The sequence below is a fragment of the Cibotium barometz genome, chromosome 5 (assembly GCF_041138505.1).
Source record: "Cibotium barometz isolate CiBa-2024 chromosome 5, ASM4113850v1, whole genome shotgun sequence".
NCBI lineage: Eukaryota > Viridiplantae > Streptophyta > Polypodiopsida > Cyatheales > Cibotiaceae > Cibotium > Cibotium barometz.
In genome coordinates this window covers 51,134,838-51,155,267 of record NC_141050.1, presented here as the reverse complement: position 1 = coordinate 51,155,267, position 20,430 = coordinate 51,134,838, and the positions used below count along the sequence as shown (strand labels likewise).

Genomic DNA, 20,430 nt, shown 5'->3' with positions numbered 1-20,430 from the left:
CAATTGAGTCTTGCTCTTACTAATCCCCTTGCTAATCTCTCCCTAATGCATGCTAGTGAGTGTGTGTGAGTGAGGTGAGGTAAGAGGAGGGATGAGGACCGGTAGTGCAACGCGACGGTGTGACAACGCTCGTGGGAGACGTGGTGGAATTGCTTCTCAAGGAGTTGTAGAGCTTGGAGACCTCAAGGGTTACGAGCTCAACCATTGGAAAGATCCTCACACGACAGTTGCGGTTCACCAGGTAATCTCCTTTTAGATGTGTTTCAACGAGGGTTAGGGTAAGCCATAACATTTTTGACGCTGCTGCCGAGGAAGATTCTATCATGGTATGGTTAGATTTCCCTACAGGCAATGATGTTCAGCACAAATGCACATTGATTAGCCCTCCGAGCAAGTCATAACATCATGACAATAGACACTTAGGTGTCACTGGGACAACCTAAACTCATCTCTACAAGCAATAGTCTTGCAAAAGGAACCAATGAACAAAACATTGAAGTTCCAGGTTACTTTAGATACACTAATCAAATAATCGATGGCGATATGGAATTTACATTTTATGTTACCCAAGATTCCCTTGAGTATGATGTCATCTTTGGTGGACCTTGGATAAGTAAATCGTTGTATTCACTAGATAAATCCATGCAAACAGTCGCCTTGAACACTCCTACACGCAATGTACAACTGCTATTACGGGAGGAAGAAACCTTACACAGGAGCTGAAACTTCTAACATATCTTACTGAAAAGATCCCTAGGATTTTGGTTGGATTGGAAATTTCAAATAAAATTACCACAACTTTATCCACCAACACGAGAACACAATCTCATGACTCTCGAGCTATGGGATTTGTTTGTTAGGTCAACCAAAACTCACGGCATATCCTGAAAGGATTACCTTTACACGAGACTTGAACATGCCATGTATGGGGTACTTTAAACATACAATGTATATTGAAACTAACCCCCTCACTTGCATGTTTTTTGTGGTTGAGTATGTGTTGGAAGCATATTTAATCTTGGGGCATAAATGGACTGTTGCTGCCCAAGCACCACTATGCTTTGCTAGCGCGATAGATTCATCATAATGGTCAACGCAAAAAAGTTGAGAATGCCATACTGCCAGAAAGAGGATCCAACTTTAATGGATATCTATGATGCTCAACGCAAAAGGATACAAGCCTCTTCCACAAAAGCCCCTCTACACAATGACCTACCATCTGCGTCAACAACCAACTCCGATAAAGCCTCTACTTCTTCAACCCCATCCTCACCTACGAAGTTCGATGCCAAAATCTCGCCAATCAGCAGTTATTCCTCAAGAAGTTCCCAGAGCCCAAACATCTATCTCTAACAGGGAACTCAAAGGAAAGGCCTTGGATCCTATGTATCTTCATCGACAAAACTCATCAAAGGAGACAACCACATGCTGACAGGCCTCGTCACTCATCGACCACCACTCCATAAGAGACTCTAACCTCATCATCATCAACAATGCCCATGAATCTCAAACCTGCAGACTCAACACCAGCCAAAGTTAAGGAGGGCCCCAATTCTTCCACATCAACCCTAAAGAAAACTCCACCAAGACTCCCACAATCATTATATCTTAATAGTATCAAAATGTGGGTGGAGAAGCAGCTACTTGTAGCTCAAGGATACTATGAAGGTCCCAATCAAATTTGGGCACCTCGACAGTCAAAACCTCTTTCTCGCGCATCACCAAGTTCCCTAAGCTTGCGCAAAGAAGAAAGCCTTAACACCAAGTATATCAGCCATCAAATTACAGTGTTCGTCAAAGATGGGTGCATGTGTATGTACTTGAACAACAAGGATACTATGATGGTAATTCCATCATATGGTTGCCGAAATCTAACAATGTGAAGAAAACCTCACCCATCGACTTCAACCCCAACAACTTCACCTAAAGTTCGACAAGAATTGAGGCCCAAACAACATTAAGCATATCACTCAACCACTCTCGTGCATTCAGCACCAACACGAGAGCTTGTCTGTTCAAACAAACAATCAGCAGTCCTCCCTACTGCCTCGACATCATTTCAGCAGCAAAACAAATTTAAGAAGCAATACGGAGACTTAGGAGCACATCAAGAACAAAATAACAATGCTCTTAACACCCCTCTAGAAGTCAGAGATGAGTGCTCAAGAAGTTGATGCTTGCAAATCATGACCTAGATGACCAAAAAAAAAAAAAACAAAAAAAAACAAAAAAAAAGCTACAAATTCACGAAATTCCATCTCACGAAATTACAATTCACGGAGTTCCATCTCACTCCTTAAGACCCTGCACTTTCACAATTTAAGCCCCATCACGGATTAAGCCATATCACGCAATAGCCACTATATATCTGTTAAGCTTATAGCTTATTATTGTTTTGGCTAAATTAATGTAATAGCTACTCCATGAGTACATATCCATACTAATTCACTGAAGAATATTTGCACCAAAGTCTCATCACATCGACAACTTCCAAGTACATCTTTGGACGGAAGACCATGGTGGACGAAAGCCTGGTCAATGGTACAACCCATCGCCTGAAATTTTTCTTCAAATTACAAACCTCTCCAAACGACGCCACTATCTTCACAAATCAATTATCTTCATTCCTTATTAGTAAAGATATCTATATTAGCCTCGCAAGTCAACGTAATTCCTTCAATCCTCACCAACAAGTGGCTACTTTAACATAGAGCAGTTCAATAAGAGTCTATATGACTTAATACTTGTACTTCATATAAATCTGCTTCATAAAGAGCACTTAAACATACATAAAAACATAAAAAGCACATGGACACAAGAAGACAGGATCAAGTCCTACTTAACAACATTTGACAAGAATCCTGCCACACAAAGAGACATCATCACAAGACAATTGCTTCAAATGATAAATGTCACTTCAATGAATCAAATGAGGAACTGAGAATCACCATCTCGTTCTGATGATTAAGTCTACGTTCCTCCGGATTTTTTCCTCCTCTTCTATTATTAACATCTCTTAGTGTCCCCACTAACAAAAATCAAATGTATTCTTGCATATGATTGTCAAAAAAAACTCACAAATGTAAAAATGCAATTATTTACAAAAAACCCCATCCCCCACCTCGTTTATGAATTCCCAATACACCACTAACCTCTTCATTTATTAACGAACTTTTCTTATTCCTTCCGAAAGAACAAAGGTCTAAAAGACGCAAAAACTCTATTAACATAGTTAACTGTTAACATAGTTAGCAACACGCTACAAGGTATACCTTCTTTACCTAAAAGGATAGCTCAATCTAAGATAATTAAAAAAGCAGCTCAAGAAAGTGATGATGAGGAAGTGAGCCAAGAGAACCTGCTCTAATTCCAATTGTTAGAGTGGAGACAAAGGTAGAACACACACACACATACAACAAGCAAGGAAAGACACAACATTCAAAAGAAGATTGATGAGAATGAGTTAAGTACAAGTGAAGTGACATGATAAGATTACTTACACACTCTCACTCATAGGAATGTGCATACGCTTTGGGGAAAAACCCCTAAGGAAGAAAAAAGTGTCCCAATCCATTATTAACCTGTATCCACACATCACTACCATGTAAATGGCTACTATACATGTTCTACCGTCGTCTTACAAAATATAAGTACATGTTCTAGTGGTAAGATAGCAAAGCGCCTTACGGTAGGTCAGGCAGATGAAACCATGTTAACCTACGAATTGCTTAACAATAAAGAATATAATGAAATGAAGAGTACCCATAAAGAGAAAGGCCTTGTTGTAACGGCACTACTTTCCAAGGTGATGTTTACAAAGATAACCCGTTCAAGCAGGTAAGATAACAAAGTGCATAATGAGAAAGCTCTTGTTGTGAAGGCACTACTTTTCAATGTGATGTTTACAAGGATCTACCACATTTATAAACACCCTCTCCATAGAGGAGCTTGTATTTAAGGTCTTTGTAAGAGTGCAAAGGTTAAGCTTTAAAGACTCTTTAACATATTACGATGAATGATTCATTATCAAGCACGCTACTTGAGTGATGCAAAAAATATACTTACCACCATGCAATTGTTGACATCTCAGGTTAACCATGCAAGGTGGGCATCTTTGCTTAGTCAATGCACAACACAGCAATGTGGAGATAAGAATACGATGCTTTGATTACCGGGTTGCAAGGGATGACAAGAATGCTTCTAGATATCTAATTATGTCCAACATGTATGCAGATGTGGGCATGTGGCGAGGAACAAAGAAGTTTGAAAGCTAAGAAAACATGCAAATGCATGGAAGAAGCCAGGAAAGGGCTTAGGGATGGGTGGTTGAAGAGGCTTCCCACAGAAACTAGATGCTTTCTTTGGACTTTTAAAGGCATTCCCCAAGGAAATACTTCCTAGTGTTCCAAGTGGAAGAGTGATATCAAGATCTAGCGTTCAGGCTCTGAAATAGTCGAACCATTGAGCAGTCCTGGCATTTGTATGGACAAGAAGCAACAGTTAGATGGGAGCAAGTGTTATTTCATCCATATCCTTCCCCCAATTTTTTTTTCTTTGGCTGTTTTTGCTGGCAGGTAGCTAGGGGCGATCAAGAGACGAGCCAGCTAACGGATTTGTGTGCCGATCCAGGGTGGGGATGGAGAGGCAAAGCCGGGAGAGGATGTTGGAGGTGTAACGCGGCTCGCAGAAGGCGTGGAGGGGCTAGTAAGGCTATGGGCTGCAGTGACGGCGAAGGCGGTTGGCTGGCAAGAGACGTGGCTAGGGCAGGTGTGTGTTCTGGGCAGTATCGGCTCCTTATGCTGGTTGTGTGCAGGTGGGCCAGCTGCTTTAACTGCTAGGAGGCGAGCGGGTGGCTTATGCAGAGGCACAGGGTGACGACTCGGAGTGCTAGCCAATTGTCCCCTCCTAGCTGCCCGCATAAAAATAAAAGATCGATTGCACACAATTAGAGGTAAGACAATCATGTTTTTAATCATTAAGATGATGCTAAATTTACATATATTGTGTGAATCGTGCAGCTCATGCAGGATAGGTGATGTAAAATCTAGTGCAATAATCACTCCCATGTCATATAGAGCTGCACAACATCCTATCATCTTTTGATGAACCAAGTACTTTTGCTGGCCTTGTATACATTCCCAACCAGGTGGGTGCTCTGTTTCCAAAGAAATGGTGTAACTTGTTGAAGAGCCTGTCCATTATAACCTATGCCTCGTTCCCCCCTCCAGCCTTTGTGATGTCCCATCAAGCTCCAACTCAATAAGCAACACTTAGTTACAAAACAAACACATGTAGAAATGTATTGTTTGCAAACGACTTAACTACAGAAATTGTTTCTCATAACAGCACAACCTGGTATTCAATTGTCCTTCTTGTTTTGACCGAACAGAAGACTTGCATTGTATGCCTGCTGGCTCTGACCTCTGACGCGGTTGGGTCCAATCTGCATTGCAAACACATCATCATTGCAAATACATCATCATATTGTACCAATCATCAGTTTCCAAATAGCCAATCATATCTTGAGCTTATCACTTGTGATACTCAAAGAACCAATTACAAACTTCATTCATGTTTGCATTAATGCATATATATATATATGCATGTATGGAAAGTGTGCATGCACATATGCATGCAAGCAAGCATACATTACATTATATCTACAGTTGGATCCTTGAAGAATACCTTGTCAATTATTGCATACCCTGCTGATGGTACATACTGAATCAAGTAGAGGAGAAACAACACTGGCTGCAAAACCACAAAACATCACCAGTTCATGGATCAGACGGATCATGTTTCTGAGGTTAACACTAGGCTCGAGCATAAGACATGTACACATTCTGTTTACATGATAAGAGATCCAGGCCTCCTTCAATCCATGTGTAGCTGCTACAACAATAAGCTCTGCACATCTTGATACTGGCATTCTTCGCTGGAAGCACACAAAGTGAGCAGTGATAACATGATACGAACATAAGGAGGCCTGCAGATTACATTTAGAACACTTTGAACACTTTGTTGGAACGTACCTCAGAAACCTGACGCTTGCTACCTGCTGATTTCTTGTCAGTTTCTGATGAGGATGTATCAATAGGGCCAGGGCAAACAACCGTTATCTTGACATTTTTGTCCGCTATCTGCCCAAGACAAGATAAACTGTCACTTAGTAACCCTTTCACAACCTTATCCTGATTAAAAATGAATGCTTTGTCTGTTACATGTATTGCCAAAACATCGTGATTAAGGCATGTGATAACTTAACTTGGTGCATTAGAAGAGACAATCATGCTCCATCAAAACCCTTTCACAAGATCCGAAATATTGGTTTGTGGGTCTAGCAAACCATGGCTAGCTTGGGCTCGTCTGCAGGAGAACATCATTGGTAATTGGATAAGCAAGACTGAGGGCTGAGGGCACCTTTTATAGGATGTTTTGCCAAGATGCAGCAGGCTTGTAGACTGTCCAGCTGCAAACATGTGGTCATGGAAAGCTGTCTGCTGGCAGAAATAGTGGTGGGCTTCAAATTGTTGATTATCAACCTTAATAATAAGGTTTTCCTTCACACTGCAGGCGCCCAGGCCTGACCCCATTTGGAGCGTCACTGTCCTCGGACGGACTGTGATTACTCACCCTCCAAACCAATTTCAAAACCCTTGGCGAACTGAGCGAGACTAAGCCAAGTCCACAGCCTCTCCTCATAGTCATGTGGATAGCATCTTGGAACGTCCAAGGCCTTGGGGATACCCATTGCCTGCAGACAAAAGATGGTCATCCCAAAAGGAGCTTCAGCGCGCCTTGGTGGGCGGCAGCATCAACATCCTATTCTTGAAAGAGCATCACCTTACAACAGGTCGCATTCAACGTTGTGTGAAGATACACTTTTTGGTCTCCTGCAATGGGCTTCTCTGCTGCGAGCAGCCAGCTTCCAGCCTAGGATTCTAGCACCATTACACCTGGACATGCACAGTCAGTGATTCTGTCTCTTGGAAAGAGCCGTGTTGGCCTCCCCAACATTTATGCCATGAGCAACTTGATGCACAGGATACAAGCCTAGCCTTCTGTTACCCATTAGGACTATGGATTCAGAGTTTGCTAACGGCCATCTTGCGGTTTTTTGGATGGGTGTAATGTGGCGGATTAAGAGACCTAATCTTGCGGTGAAACAACTAGCGAATAACTCCAAACAACACTTAATCAATTCACACAGCACAAATTAACACAGTACACCACAGTAGGGCCAAAACGTTCCTCCCCCCCCCCCCCCCCCCCCCCCCCCCCCCCCCCCCCTCAACAGGTATACTTTTTTTCAATAGAGAATTTGGGTACAAGAAGAAGAAGAAGAAGAAGAAGATATATATTAACGCCTTGCAAAAGACCCAACCAGTCTATGAGACAAAAGGCGTACAATGTGTCCATTGAATCTCATCATGTATAAAAAAGACCAAAAAAAAAAAAACTAACAATAATCTCTAGGTAAATGTAGATGCGTATGGATCATCATCATCATCCCAATCATCATTGATACAAAGTGGGTGTAGGGTAGCCACTAGTCAAACTACTCATCTAGTCACACTAGATAGAGAGAAGAAACATATAGTCATACTAGCAAATTCCAGTCACACTGGCAGAGCCCCCAGATTCTAGTCACACTAGAGTGAAGCGGTACCAGTCATACTGGCTATGAAGCATTACCAGTCACGCTGGCTAAAAATAGACACAATGGCTAGTCGTGCTAGTATTCATTATGTCCCAAAGAAGATCTTTTCAAATCAATGATGTACTTGCATCACAGCTAATCATGCTTAGGGAGCCAAATGGTGACATCTCCCCCCTCTTCTAAAGAGTTGGCCTCAACTGAAAAGCCTCTAGGTAGCTGTCAAAAAGCTGTGAATACTCTGTCACAGTCTACTCATACAATCACCTTGCATCCATGGCTAGATAAATGCCGAGCTTAACCAAGTATCTCCATTGTAGGCGGCCTTTAGGCAACCTCTTTTCTTTGTGGAAGACAACCTGCTCTAGTTGCTCCATCTCTTCCATCTCTGGTGGATCCTTAATTGGCTCAATTGGCTTAGGCCCCACATACTTGCATAGGAGGCTAACATGAAAGGCATTGTAAATCTTCCAATGATCCGGCAATGCAAGCATGTATGCCACTTCATTGATCACTTTAAATGGCCCATAGCATCTATTGAACATCTTCGGAGTGCTTTCCTCCTTAGCACGCCTTTTCTTGAGCTTGGATTTTTCAAATTCCAACAGGACCCAATCGCCAATTACGAAGTCCATCTCCCTTCAATGATTGTCAAAAGGAAAATACTTTTCCCACGTGGTCTTCTGAACAGCCACATAGCACTTCAGCAAAACCAAAATGGCTGAATTTGCACATGCAAAGGTTAAAGCAAGCCTTGTACGTTCTGTCTATCAAACTTCACCTTCTGATAGGTGATATACAGACACACATAAGCCTCAATGTCCTTCCGCAGAGTCAACCAATAGAAGTATGTAGCATCCATCTCCATCGTTTCTTGAATTGTAGAACACCTCACCTCTTTTTTTAGGGGGGTTCCCGTCTTACCCAAGGTAAGTCCTCTCACCACTTTTTTTAGGGGGGTTCCCGTCTTACCCAAGGTAAGTCCTCTCACCACCCTTCCCTTTTCTAACGTCTATGTACCCTTTAGAGAAAATAGAATCCTCCAGCACGTCACCAAATAAGTGGTAGTTAAGGGCCTTTATCCCATGGGATTCTGCATATTCCACGTATGACTCATAAAGAGAACCTGGAAAGGGAATCTTCTTGGCCCCTAAGGGGAGCTCGTGGCTCGGGCAATACCTAACCTTGACCGACATCCACCCCATTATTCCTGAGCTATCTCACCTATATCATTCAGCTCTTCTACATAGTCCTACCCGGGCCCACTCCACCTAGCATGGATAAGTCCCAATTGACCAACCCAATCGCGTCCTCCTTAAGCTTATCCAAGAGGTTAGCCACCTGGGGTGTAAGAAGGTAAAGAAATCAGCACGCCAAACCCACAAATCTTATCTTGAGCCTCCCATATAGAGTTCGTTGTAATGATTACAAGGGCCTTGGGATCTATCTCGCATAAATAGGACTATTCTTTATCTTGCACATTACCTTGTTGCCTGAGATTATCTTCTTGAGGATAGTGCACTGCAAGTTATTTACCGTAGAGGGAATGTTAGGTAACGTCAGCAGGTATTTATCCTGGATAGCCCTCATCTGAAAGCAATGATTTAGCCAAAGCACATCTAAGGCATTGATGGCCTCTCCCATTATGTGCTTGAGGAGCTGAACCAAGGTTAACTTTATCGCCATTTCACCCAGACTCCATAGATACAAACTCACTTGCTCCCTTGGATTCTGGATTACATTTATTTTTAATATGTCACCGTCCCCAGCAGATCAAGTAAAAACTCTTTCTATTAGGGACAACAGGGTTAATAGGTCTAACGAAATCCCATATCGAGTAAAAGACCGTAGACCCAACTGGGGGGTAACAGGGTATACCTGCCCTCCTGCTCTAACAACCACCCATTGTGGAAGTGCAAACCCTTCAAGGGTGTAGGTGTGTAATAGAGTAGTTGCCTAAGATTCTCCTCAATCAACTTATGAAACAGAAGTTTCTCCTCATCCCTAGGACTTTCTTCTTTGGTTTGAACATAGGGGCTTGGGTTCAAATTTTTCCTCATCCTTAGGAGCTTCTTCTTTTGGTTTGAACATAGGGGCTTGGGTTCAAATTTAGCATCTCCAACATTCATTATATGGCTGTTCATAATGTTCTAAGTGTAGAGATAGCTAGTGTTCACGGTGATCGTCTCTCACGATAGAAGTGAAAGAGAACCGTATGCTCTGATACCAATGTAACTTGGTTGAACACAATGCTAATCAATACACTAAATACACTAAGATTTGATGGACACTTGTTCAAAAACAAGAAGTAAATTGCTGAATTGACAAGAGACACACAATGAGCCGGAACAACCGACCCCTTCCTCAAATAAAGTATATTGATCTTGGGAGAATCAAGTACAGAGTGTCATGGGCATTTCTAACCAGATTTCCATACCAATGCATATGAATACAGTATTGCAAACAAGTGGTTGTCGATGTAGACTTGCAACCCACACTACCCTCTCAAGTGCCCATGTTCCCTACCATGTGCTCTCTATTGTTCCACCAACGCATGGTAGCAACAATCTGCAAGAGAGCACGTAGGACAAGAGAACACTACACAGGGTATGTGATCTTGTAATCCGGTTCCTCTCTCCTACTACTTGCTCCCATATTTAAGCATAAAAGCTTACCAATAGCAAAAAGACTCGATGACAGCAGAAGTCTTCGCGATGGAAGTCCTTGGAGTGTTGAGATCTTTGATTTGACGCCTTTCTTCGCGACAAAAGTCTTCAAGAGGATGAAGGGAACCTTGGGAAAGCTTCCCCTATGGTTCAACTTGAGAAAGGAAGGCTGAAATTAGGGTTTTCAGCAAAAAGACCAGAAATTACAGCAAAAATGAGAGCTGTTTTGCTGAATTTCAGTCATTGGGTGATTAGCACTTGGAAACACTCTTGGAAGCTTGGAAAACACCCTAGCAAGTTGGGTATGGCTATGGAGAGCTTGGAAATGGAGAGAAATGGTGGAAAAACAGAGTTTTCAGCCTCCAAAAATTTTCATAAAGAGAAAACATGAATTTTCTCTTAATAAGTAAGTGAATTGGGGTCCAATCAGGTGAAGGGACATGGAGAGATGCCCATTTATGAGTAAAAGGGGAGGATCAGGTCCTCGACATTGAGTCTTGTCCGCCTCGGGACTTCAGTGAGTGTGAACTTGGAAGCGGTCATAATTTATAAGTGACTTTTGGGCGCCCAAACTTTAATGAAGTGGGAACGCACTCACTTATAAATATTGGCTAAGTCCTAAGAGCTATTTGAGCCTACATTGGGTAATACTTACCACCTGTTCACATGCCACACAACCATGTCAACAGACAGTTTCACACGCACGGTTCACGGGCGGGCGTCCCCTTACCCGGAACTACACATTGGTCAAGCAAGCATGAAAACAGCATGCAATTTCAATTGCAAGCAAGCACATAAAGATGCTATGCAATGCAGCATTGGTATGGACAATCCCCGTTCATGAGACTATACCAAAATAGACGTGCTCCAGGCAAGTACACGAGGTACCAGACCCAATGGAACACCAATCCACTAAGCATTTCCGGGCATGTACATGGAGGCACAAGTCCCAACGGAAAGCCAAGTCTACAGTATCACATGAGTGGCATCAATCCCCGGCATAAACAACTACCATGGACACCAATCCAATGTACATACATAATAAGAAAGCAGAGGTGGACCAATTGGGTGGCCAAATGGTGACACAGAGGATGGAAGACACCTGTGTAAGGCCAAGGCTTGTTGCAGAACTTGTGTGAAGGCTTATCTAGCATGTCTCTATCTGAAGGCAGATTACAAGACATGAGTTTACAAGATTTTTACTCACTTATGGTTTATAAAGATACTTGTTCACACTTATTTATAAGTGGGTGGACATATGGGGATTTGGACAAGGAGCATATACATGAGGTGGACCTAAAATTTTAAGCCATGTGTGTGAACACTTCAAGTGGGTGCCTAACTTTGCATGGATCTTGCAAGCTTTTATATATATAAGTGGCGGTTGTTTATAACTCCCAAAAACAAGGGGCTTTTTGATATTTTTGGAGAGGCTACCACTTTTGGCACAAAAAGGGGAAAAAAGCACATCTATTTTTGGGTGGGTCGACTCTATAATAGGGTGGAGGAGCTTGAGGCATGATCATCATTGGGTGGCATCATCATGTTCTCTCTTTCCTTGGAGCGCTGGCCTACAGCAGCTTTTCCTCTCTCTTCCCACTTTGCTGGTCGTACAGAAGGGAGCAGCAGGCGGCAGCTTTTCCTCTCTTCTCAGTTTGCTGGTCGTACAGAAGGGAGCAGCGGGTGGCAGCTTTTCCTCTCAGGTTCTTTTTCTCTGTTCACTGGCCGTACAGGTGGGCAGCTCTCTTCTCCTCTTGATGGCCGTACTCTGTAGTAGGTGGTTGAGTGCTGATCGTACAGCAAGTGCAGCAGATTCTCTCTTTGCTGGCCGTACAGGTGGACAGCACACACTCTCTCTCTCTTCGCTGTCCGTACAACAACAACAGTGCGCTGGCCGTACAGAAACAGTTGTTTTCCTTTGCCGGACATCAGGCCGAACAGTACCACAGCTCTCTTCTCTCATTTGTTCTTGAAGTGCAGGCCGTACAGTGGAACAGCAGTCGGGCGGTCTCTTCTCTCTGTTTTGCTCAGGTTTTACAGAGGTACAGAAGCTGGGCCATTTCTTCTCCTCTCTCTTCACCACTCCCTCCTGGGCATTGGTTCAGGGGCTGTGTTTGGAGGTATCAAGGACTGTTTTGAGAGCCTTTTTCAGGGATTTTTGGCACAGAGTTCAGCATTGGGTTTGACAACGCACCGGGCTGTTGATTCATATTGGTTGGAGCGGTTTGTGCTTTGATTTCCGTGCAAGTGTTTGCTAAGGAAGCTTTGTGGAAAATCCGGTGCAGTTTTGCACCCGCACCTTGGTTTGGTTGTAACCCTTTTATTCATCGAAATAAAGCAGTTCCTATGGAGGGCCGGCCGTTCCAGCTCAGTGCTGTGTTTTGATATTGTTTATGGTTATTGTGTTTTCATATCTTTGTTTGGCATCTGAAGTCTTTGTTTATTGCTCTGGGTCCCCGATTGGTTTCACATATGCCTCAACAAAATGGTGTTGTGGAACGCCGTAACCACACAATCGTGGAAATGGCAAGGTGTAGGATGAAAGGGAAAGGGTTACCAAACTCTTTTTGGGCTGAAGCAATCAACACTGCAGCTTACATTCTCAACAGATCCTACACAAAGGCACTCAAAAGAATCACACCATATGAGGCCTATCCGAGTAAGAAGCCTTCATGTTCTCATTTTCGAACATTCGGTTGTGAATGTTACATGCATGTCCCAGATGCAAATAGAACTGCCAAAAGCAAGAAATGTATCTTACTTGGATACAATACAGAGTCAAAGGCATATTGACTATTTGATCCAAAGGCTAAGATAATAATGGATAGCCGAGATGTGGTGTTTATGGTGCATCCACATTCAGTGGAGGACAGGGATCTATCCACTTTATCATCAAACGAAGAAATAATCCACCATGTGCTGAGCCCAAGCACCGGAAAACTAGAGGAGGAGGAGTTTTTGGATCATGAAGACTCTCAAAAACCACACCAACCTGGCCCTGCACCTAGAGGACAGCCACTTCCTACGGGTAAGGAAGCTCTTTGATGATCGCAAACCCCCACCTAATGTTACAGAAACTTCAGCAGATGACTTACGCAGATCAAAGATGACTTACGCAGATCAAAGAGAATAGAGAAGCACAGAAGGTCTTCACAACACATTTTAAATATGGCCTTAATAGCTAAGATAATGGATTTAGTGAAGAAGTCCACAAATGTAGAAGAAGCCTTGGCAGATCCAAAGTGGACGGCAGCGATGCAGTCAAAGTATGACAATATCATAAAAAAACAACACTTGGGAGTTGGTTGATTAGCCACCAAAACGAAAGGTAATTGGCACCAAGTGGGTGCGGAAAGCTAAGTATAAATCCAATGATTACTTGGAGAAAAACAAAACTAGGCTAGTTGCACAAGGTTTTGCACAGGTTGAAGGTTTTGACGTCAATGAAACCTTTGCCCCAACAGCTCAAATGACCACTATTCGCACAATACTTACCTTGGCTGCTAATAATAAGTGGCCAATTTTTCAAATGGATGTAAAATCACGTTTTCTGAATGGATATCTCAAGGAGAAGGTGTATGTTGCTCAGCCGCCAGGATTTGAGCTTCCCGGATCAAAAAATAAGGTTTGCAGGTTGAAGAAGACTTTATACGGGCTGAAATAAGCCCCAAGGACATGGTACCAACGAATAGATACTTTTTTTTAAAATATTTGTCTTTCTAGAAGTGTATCTGATGCTAACTTGTATGTACTCAGAAAGGATGGCAAATGTGTGACAAGATCTTCATTTCTCAGCAAAAGTATGCAACAAAGATCTTAAAGGCATTTGGTATGATAGACTCCAAGCCAATAAGTACACCAATAGAGGTAAACTCTAGGCTTTCTTTTGAGGACACTTCATCTTTGGTTGACATCAAGATGTATGTCTCAAAGAAGGATTTCTTCATATAGATACTTTTACAGGCACAAAGACCCTTTATTTTGAATTGTGAGTGTCGGTGTATGTGCAAAGGCTGGCTTTTCTTCTCATCCTTAGTACCTACCACAATAGTGTGTTATGAATTCTTTTCATGTATTTGAGTCTCGTTAAAGAACGTTGTTTTTGGTTGTTTCTTTCTTTATGTAGGATTCTATCTCCTTCATATGGATTTTCATGACAACCCTAGCTCTAGCTCTTACCCCTTAACCGTAATAATTCTAACCTTGAAGCTTAATTGTACACTTGTGTAAAGGACACTCTCATCAACACATGTGACACACTTGAAAAGGAGACAAGGAGGGAACCGGGAGCAAAAGAGAGCAAGGGGGAGAGAGAGAGAGAGAGAGAGAGAGAGAGAGAAAGATATATTAACGTCTACGAGAGGCCAAAGTCGGCCTATGAGAGAGAGGAGTAGAGTGAAGAGAGAGAGAGGGGGGGGTAGAGTGAAGAGAATGAGAGAGAGAGGGGGAGGGAAAGAGAGAGAGAGAAAGAAAGATAGATAGATAGATATATTAAGCGTCTACTAAAGACCCAATGGGCCTATGAGACCAAAGTGATACCATAATGTCCATGGCATATCTCATCATGGAATGGAAAATAAATAAAACAAGAAGAAAACATAAACATAGCTATCTCACTGGGGGGATACAAAACTGTCCATGGAAACTCATCATGGAATACTAAGAACATAAAAACATGGGAGCAACATCAGCTCCAAGTAGATGGTATACCACTCTCCAAGATATCAAGCATGGGTATGGCAGAGAGGTCTCCCTCAGCTATGTCACGTGGAAAGGTAGCTTGACGGCGGTGGAGCATGTCCTCAATCTGGAGCTGATGAGGTGATCGTGGCCGACGGGGGGGATCGACGGCGTAGGGCACGCTGGAGTGCAGAGGCTCGGTCCGAGGTAACTCTTCTCGGGCGAGGTAGGTCTAGAGCAGCTCGTGGAGAGTCCACAGGATCACTTATGTCAGTGTCCTCCACCTCCTGGGTCCGGAAAAAACGGGTGATGGTTGGCTGGCGAGGGAGGGGGCGGGGTGGCTGGGGCCGAGGCTCTCTCAAGAAGGTGTCCCTATGTCTGCGGAGCTCAAGCAGGAAGAGGCCCAGGCAACGCTGGTCCTGGAAGTCAATGATCCTGGAGAGTGGACCGAATCCCTCACGAAAGACAGTGAAACCTCCCGCAGATCTCATAGTATACTGGGCAACGGCATATGTAATGCTCCACCGTCTCAACCTCTATGTGGCATAGTCGGCAGATCCTCTCCTTTGGGTCTCTGTATGAGCTTCCCAGCTCTAAAGATGCACTCAGCTCTACCTGTCTCCACTCTGAGGCGGTGGGATGAAACCTGTATCTGGCCAATCGGAATCTGCATGGCATGGGACATGTGAACACTCAAGTAGCACGGCTCCTCGATGAATCCATCCTCAGTGAGTGTGAGGAAGTGATCTCTGTAGAAGTGCATCTTCGTGGGGAGCTCCGAAGGTGTGATCCATCTGCAATGTATGTAGAGGCTAAGAAGATCTGACCGGATAACCCGGTTGGTATCCTCGTGAGACAGCCGGAGAAAAGGGGAGTCCAAACTGTACTGAAGGGGGGGTAGGCGGTCCATGCAAAGCCCATATACTAAGAACCAAGTGGAAACTAGTGCATACCATACTCCCGAGTGTCCCTCAAGTGCTAGCTGTGTCACATGCACTCTACACTGTAGTGCATGGTGACAAGCTGGCTCATCATCATCAGTGCAACATTATTAGTATCATTCAGGATCATATTTGTCATACGCCGTGACCCCATTGTAATCCTCAGTCCAGGATAAGTCAGGCACGAGCTACGTACGTCATTCTCAACCATAGCAAGTCAGTCAGTCAGTCTAAGTCCCTTAACCCACTTAAAGAGACGCATTCATGCATATACAGTCAGTAGAAACCTTAGGGTTTGCATCAGAAAGCATCCTGCATATTGCACATCATTCATGCATAGCATCTAGACCAATGCAAGAACGCCAGATATCATCCAATATTTATCAGGATTTTTTTGGTATTTTTCCCATCATTTTCAGCATTTTATACATATTTTATGCATTATTTATGGACATGAGCAGTCGGCCAGCTCTGTAGCCAGCCGACTGGCTCTTGTGGTCCATATAAATAGATCTATAGCATATTCATTCATTCATTCAATCATGTTCCTCAAAGGAGCCTTCAAGCGCTTGTCATCCTCAACACTAGGAGCATAAGCGATTGCAACTTCAGTAGCCTCCTCTCAGCGTTTTCCTCCTACAGCCCTAGGCACATCAACGCATGAGCATTCAGCCCATGCATCAGGAAAACGCAGCAGTTTCAGCATTCAGCCTTGTGTTTTCTGCATTCATCATATCATCGTTTTGCTCCTGCCACTTGGTGAAGGAAAAACGCAGCATTCATACTCAGTCTAGAACAGCCCCTCTCTTAGCCCTAGCTTTGCATCCCTCCCTCATTCCATTGGGAAGAGTGCATAGGCTCGACATTGGACATCTTTGGTGTTTCTACAGCAGTGTACAGTTCAGCCCAGCACTTGGTCTTCAGAGGTCTTGCGTTTGGCTTATCGACAGTCACACCGTCAGACTTTTTAAAGATAATAAAGCAAATACTATCTCGGTAACGGGATAGGGGACCCTTCAGTGGGTAATTCGGGACCCCATACGGTCTACAGTTCTCATCTCTCTCTCTCTCTCATATCTCTTTAAAGTTTGAAGTCTTAAAGTGGATTGCTAAACTCGTGAAACTCAGGATACAGAAGACGGTGTGAGCATTTGTGTGACAGGATCCTCCAATACAAATACTTCCGCTACATGTTACAAGCTGTCTAGAGGACTCCAAGGCAAGCCTCGAGTACCTGTGGGGATCCATGTGACTGATGCGATGGAGGTATGTGGTGCCTCCACTACCATCGATGCTGCAGCAAACTCTGCCTAGATAATCTGGTGTGGGACTAATGGTTTGCTGGGGTTCATACGAGAGAACATCATGACTTGGGGCCTCTCAACTTGCTGCCAATCCTCATCGGATAAATCTGGCGCAAGAAAGCTGCTCCATACATCAAGGCTGGTGTGACGAGAGAGTCAAAAAGCCAGCCCTTCGTCCGGCTCCTGGAAATGTGCCTGGAAGCACTGCCGCTCAAGTAAGCTCAAGGCTGCATATCCCCGCGTCACTCTGGCATGTGCTGCGGGAAGCATGGTAAAGTGTGGGCCATTGAAAGTGACACCAAGGTAGACATAGGATGAGACAATCACCATAGGATCCCCTCTATAAGTGAAGCTCAATCTGGATGTGAAGGGGCGAGAGGTATTGAAGACCATTACCTTGGTTTTACCAAGGTTAACAAAGACGTCCCGCTAAGTGCAAAAGTCATGTAAGGCATCCAACTGTCTTTGAAGCCCTTCGGCTGAGTCTGAGAGGACAACGATGTCATCTACATAAAGTAGTATGGGGATCAATATGCCTGCCAGTGTGGGACCAGCCCCGCCTAATCCATCAATGAAGCTCGAGATCTCGTCAATGTAGAGGCCGAAAAGAGTGGGTGATAGAGGGCAGCCCTGTTTCACCCCAATGGTGCTGGAAATCTCTTGTGATGTACCTCCTGAGGCTCTCACTCGTCTGGTGACGGACTCATAGAGGGCGATGATGCTCCAAACCATGTCAAATGGGACTCCGATCTCCTATAGACGGTGTAAGAGGCGGGCTCGGGGTACAGTATCAAAAGCTTTGCGGAAATCCACAAAGCAGCAGTAAATCCTCTGGTGTCGTGCTCTACCCTCCTTGATGATGGCACGGAGGGTGAAGATGTGGTCAAGGGTAGAGTAGCTCCTCTGAATGCCAGCCTGTCCTGAGGCTCTGCATCCCTGGCTCTCTGCAAATGAACTAAGCTCCGCCTCTAGCACTGATCCATAGAGTTTGGCTAATGTGTGGCCAATCATGAGGATGGGGGTGATGGTGTTGGTGGACCAAGAGGGTGTAAATCCTTCACAAAGGGCTCTATTGAACATGTAGGCTAGTAGGGGTGCCAAGGTATCATGGGCATGCGAGATGTACTCGGCAGTGAGTCCCTCATGATCTTGGGCTCGCCTCCTCCAGGCCTCTTTGCAGTTCGGCCCTAAGAAAAGTCGGTATAACTCATCCTCTTTCTAAGCACAGAACTCCCGTTTCTTGCGTTGAGTGAGCCGTTGAGAAATCCGTTGCGCTTGGCGCTTCGTGATTTGCCCAATCCGTACCTCATGCTTAAGACGGGAGCGTGTGGCCTGACATTCGTCATCATACCAACAGTTCTGGGGCATGGAACTGCAAGCTGGCTTGGCGGTAGACCGCCGCGTGCAGATGAAAGAAGCAGTGGCGGATGTGTGGAGTATGGTGGTGAGTTGTGTTGTGAGGGTGGATAGGGGGACAGTAGGCTCCACATCCTAGAGTTGGCGGTAGATGTGGTTGGAGTAAACAAGGTCAAGCTCATGATCAAAAAGGACCTGAGTGTAATGTGAGATGGGGGGGAGTGGTGGAGGGACGGGTGGTGTGCAGGTAAGAGTGAAAGAGAGGTAGGCATGGTCAGCTTCAAAAGGGTGTGGCGGAATGGAGAAGTCGGGGATAAGGTGTGCCAAAGCCAAAGATCCCATAAGGTAGTCCACAGTGCTAGTACCTCCTGAGTGAGGGAAGGAGGTGAGGGCACCGGAGGAGGGCCATTGGGACATCCCGTTATAGATAACGAGACCATGTGCAGCTTCCACCTCTAAGAAATATCTCCCATACACTGTGACCTCCTCACGGTCCTGTGATGATCGCTGCAGCCCTGTGTCAGTGATGTCCAGCTCCTATAGTCTGATAGGGTCGTCTAGATCGAGTAGTGGGACCTGCTGACTTCCCGTCTTGGCATTGAAATCCCCAAGCAAGAGGACTTCCCCCAACTGTGAGAACTCCATGATATCCCCATATAATGGTAAGTACGGTGACTGGCCATGCTGTGCGGCGTAAGGGGAGTGGCGTGGTGCAAAATAACACACAGCAATGTGGATGACTCTGTCACTGCTAAGCTGTAGCCAAACCCAAAGATATCGTGCATCCTCGTCCTTCCGGACGATGCTGAGAATATGTCAGAGATGGGATCTAAAAAGGACACCCCCCCCCCAAGAGCCACGTACTCCTCCTGATGTGCGGGTCTCGCCTCGAAAAGCTGACTCCTACTCATACCCAGCTATGTATGGTAAGCCCCTCTCAGGGCTCTGATGAGTCTCTGTATAAAAAATAACATCCCTACCTGTGAGAATCTCGCTCAAGCCTCTTGGATTCGACCACAACATGCCATTGCAGTTCCATACTGCCAACCCCAGGTGTTTGGTCTCATAGACCCCGCGTCCCTATTTGGGACGGCGGTCAGTGATAATGACTCTTACCATCTCTGTAGATAGCCCACTTGCCTGCTCTGCAGGCCTCATGAACAGTCACCATCGCCTCACGCCGGTGTGCCACCTGTGCTGGAGTGAGATCATCTCCCATGTACACCTGTGTGCCCTTGAGGGCAGCCCGCCTGTCTAAGAAAGCCTGTCTGCTGGTGGCATCAGGGAACTAATGATGAGGGGTCGCTCTCGTGTCATATCCTTTCCTGCCCTCCATGTATCTGCAAAGGGGGGGGGGGGGGGGGGGGCGATCCCGTCCACTCCTAGCATCTGGCAAAGCGTCATGGCATCCTTCTTGGGGGAAGCCCCCGTACTCGCACATGGAGGGCCCTATCCTTCCTGCGTTTCTCCTCCTCGAGAGTCTCATGTATGATGCTCTGTGGGGGTTTGTGCTTCTTCACCACCTCCACCCAATCTTTCTTAGTGGTCTGCAGTTCTTCCCGCAACTTATCACTCGCAGCTTTCAACTGCTCCAAGTCAGTTCTTAAACCCTCCTGAATATTCAGTTCCCCTTCCTCCACTGTATGGTCCTTGACCGTAGCCTTTAAGGCTTCCATTTCTGCCCGGAGTTCCCCTATCATTGGGGCAGCCTCTAGCATTCCTGTTTGTTGCAACTGGATCTCTTTCAACATCTGAATCACCTCTTCCTGGTGGTTCACCTGGGCTGCCAGTTCTTCAATCTTGTTGTTCTTTCCCTGTATCTCCTT

General features: G+C 44.8%; 1 protein-coding gene across 2 annotated transcripts in view; it reads right to left on the bottom strand.

Moving 5' to 3' along the window:
- Positions 1–4,945: 4,945 nt before the first annotated feature.
- LOC147638612 (NAD(P)-binding Rossmann-fold superfamily protein) overlaps positions 4,946–20,430 on the bottom strand; it is a 55,709-nt gene continuing 40,224 nt past the window's right edge. The window contains exons 9-13 of one of the 2 annotated variants that reach the window (XM_086798533.1): positions 6,033–6,140; positions 5,852–5,935; positions 5,686–5,751; positions 5,353–5,443; positions 4,946–5,229 (exon numbers count right to left, since the gene is read on the bottom strand). In XM_086798533.1, coding sequence (XP_086654659.1) covers positions 5,360–5,443; positions 5,686–5,751; positions 5,852–5,935; positions 6,033–6,140 — 342 coding nt within the window. In that variant the 3' untranslated portion in view covers positions 4,946–5,229; positions 5,353–5,359. Of the gene's footprint in view, positions 5,444–5,685; positions 5,752–5,851; positions 5,936–6,032; positions 6,141–20,430 lie in introns of both variants that reach the window. The other variant, XM_086798532.1, reaches the window with a different exon arrangement.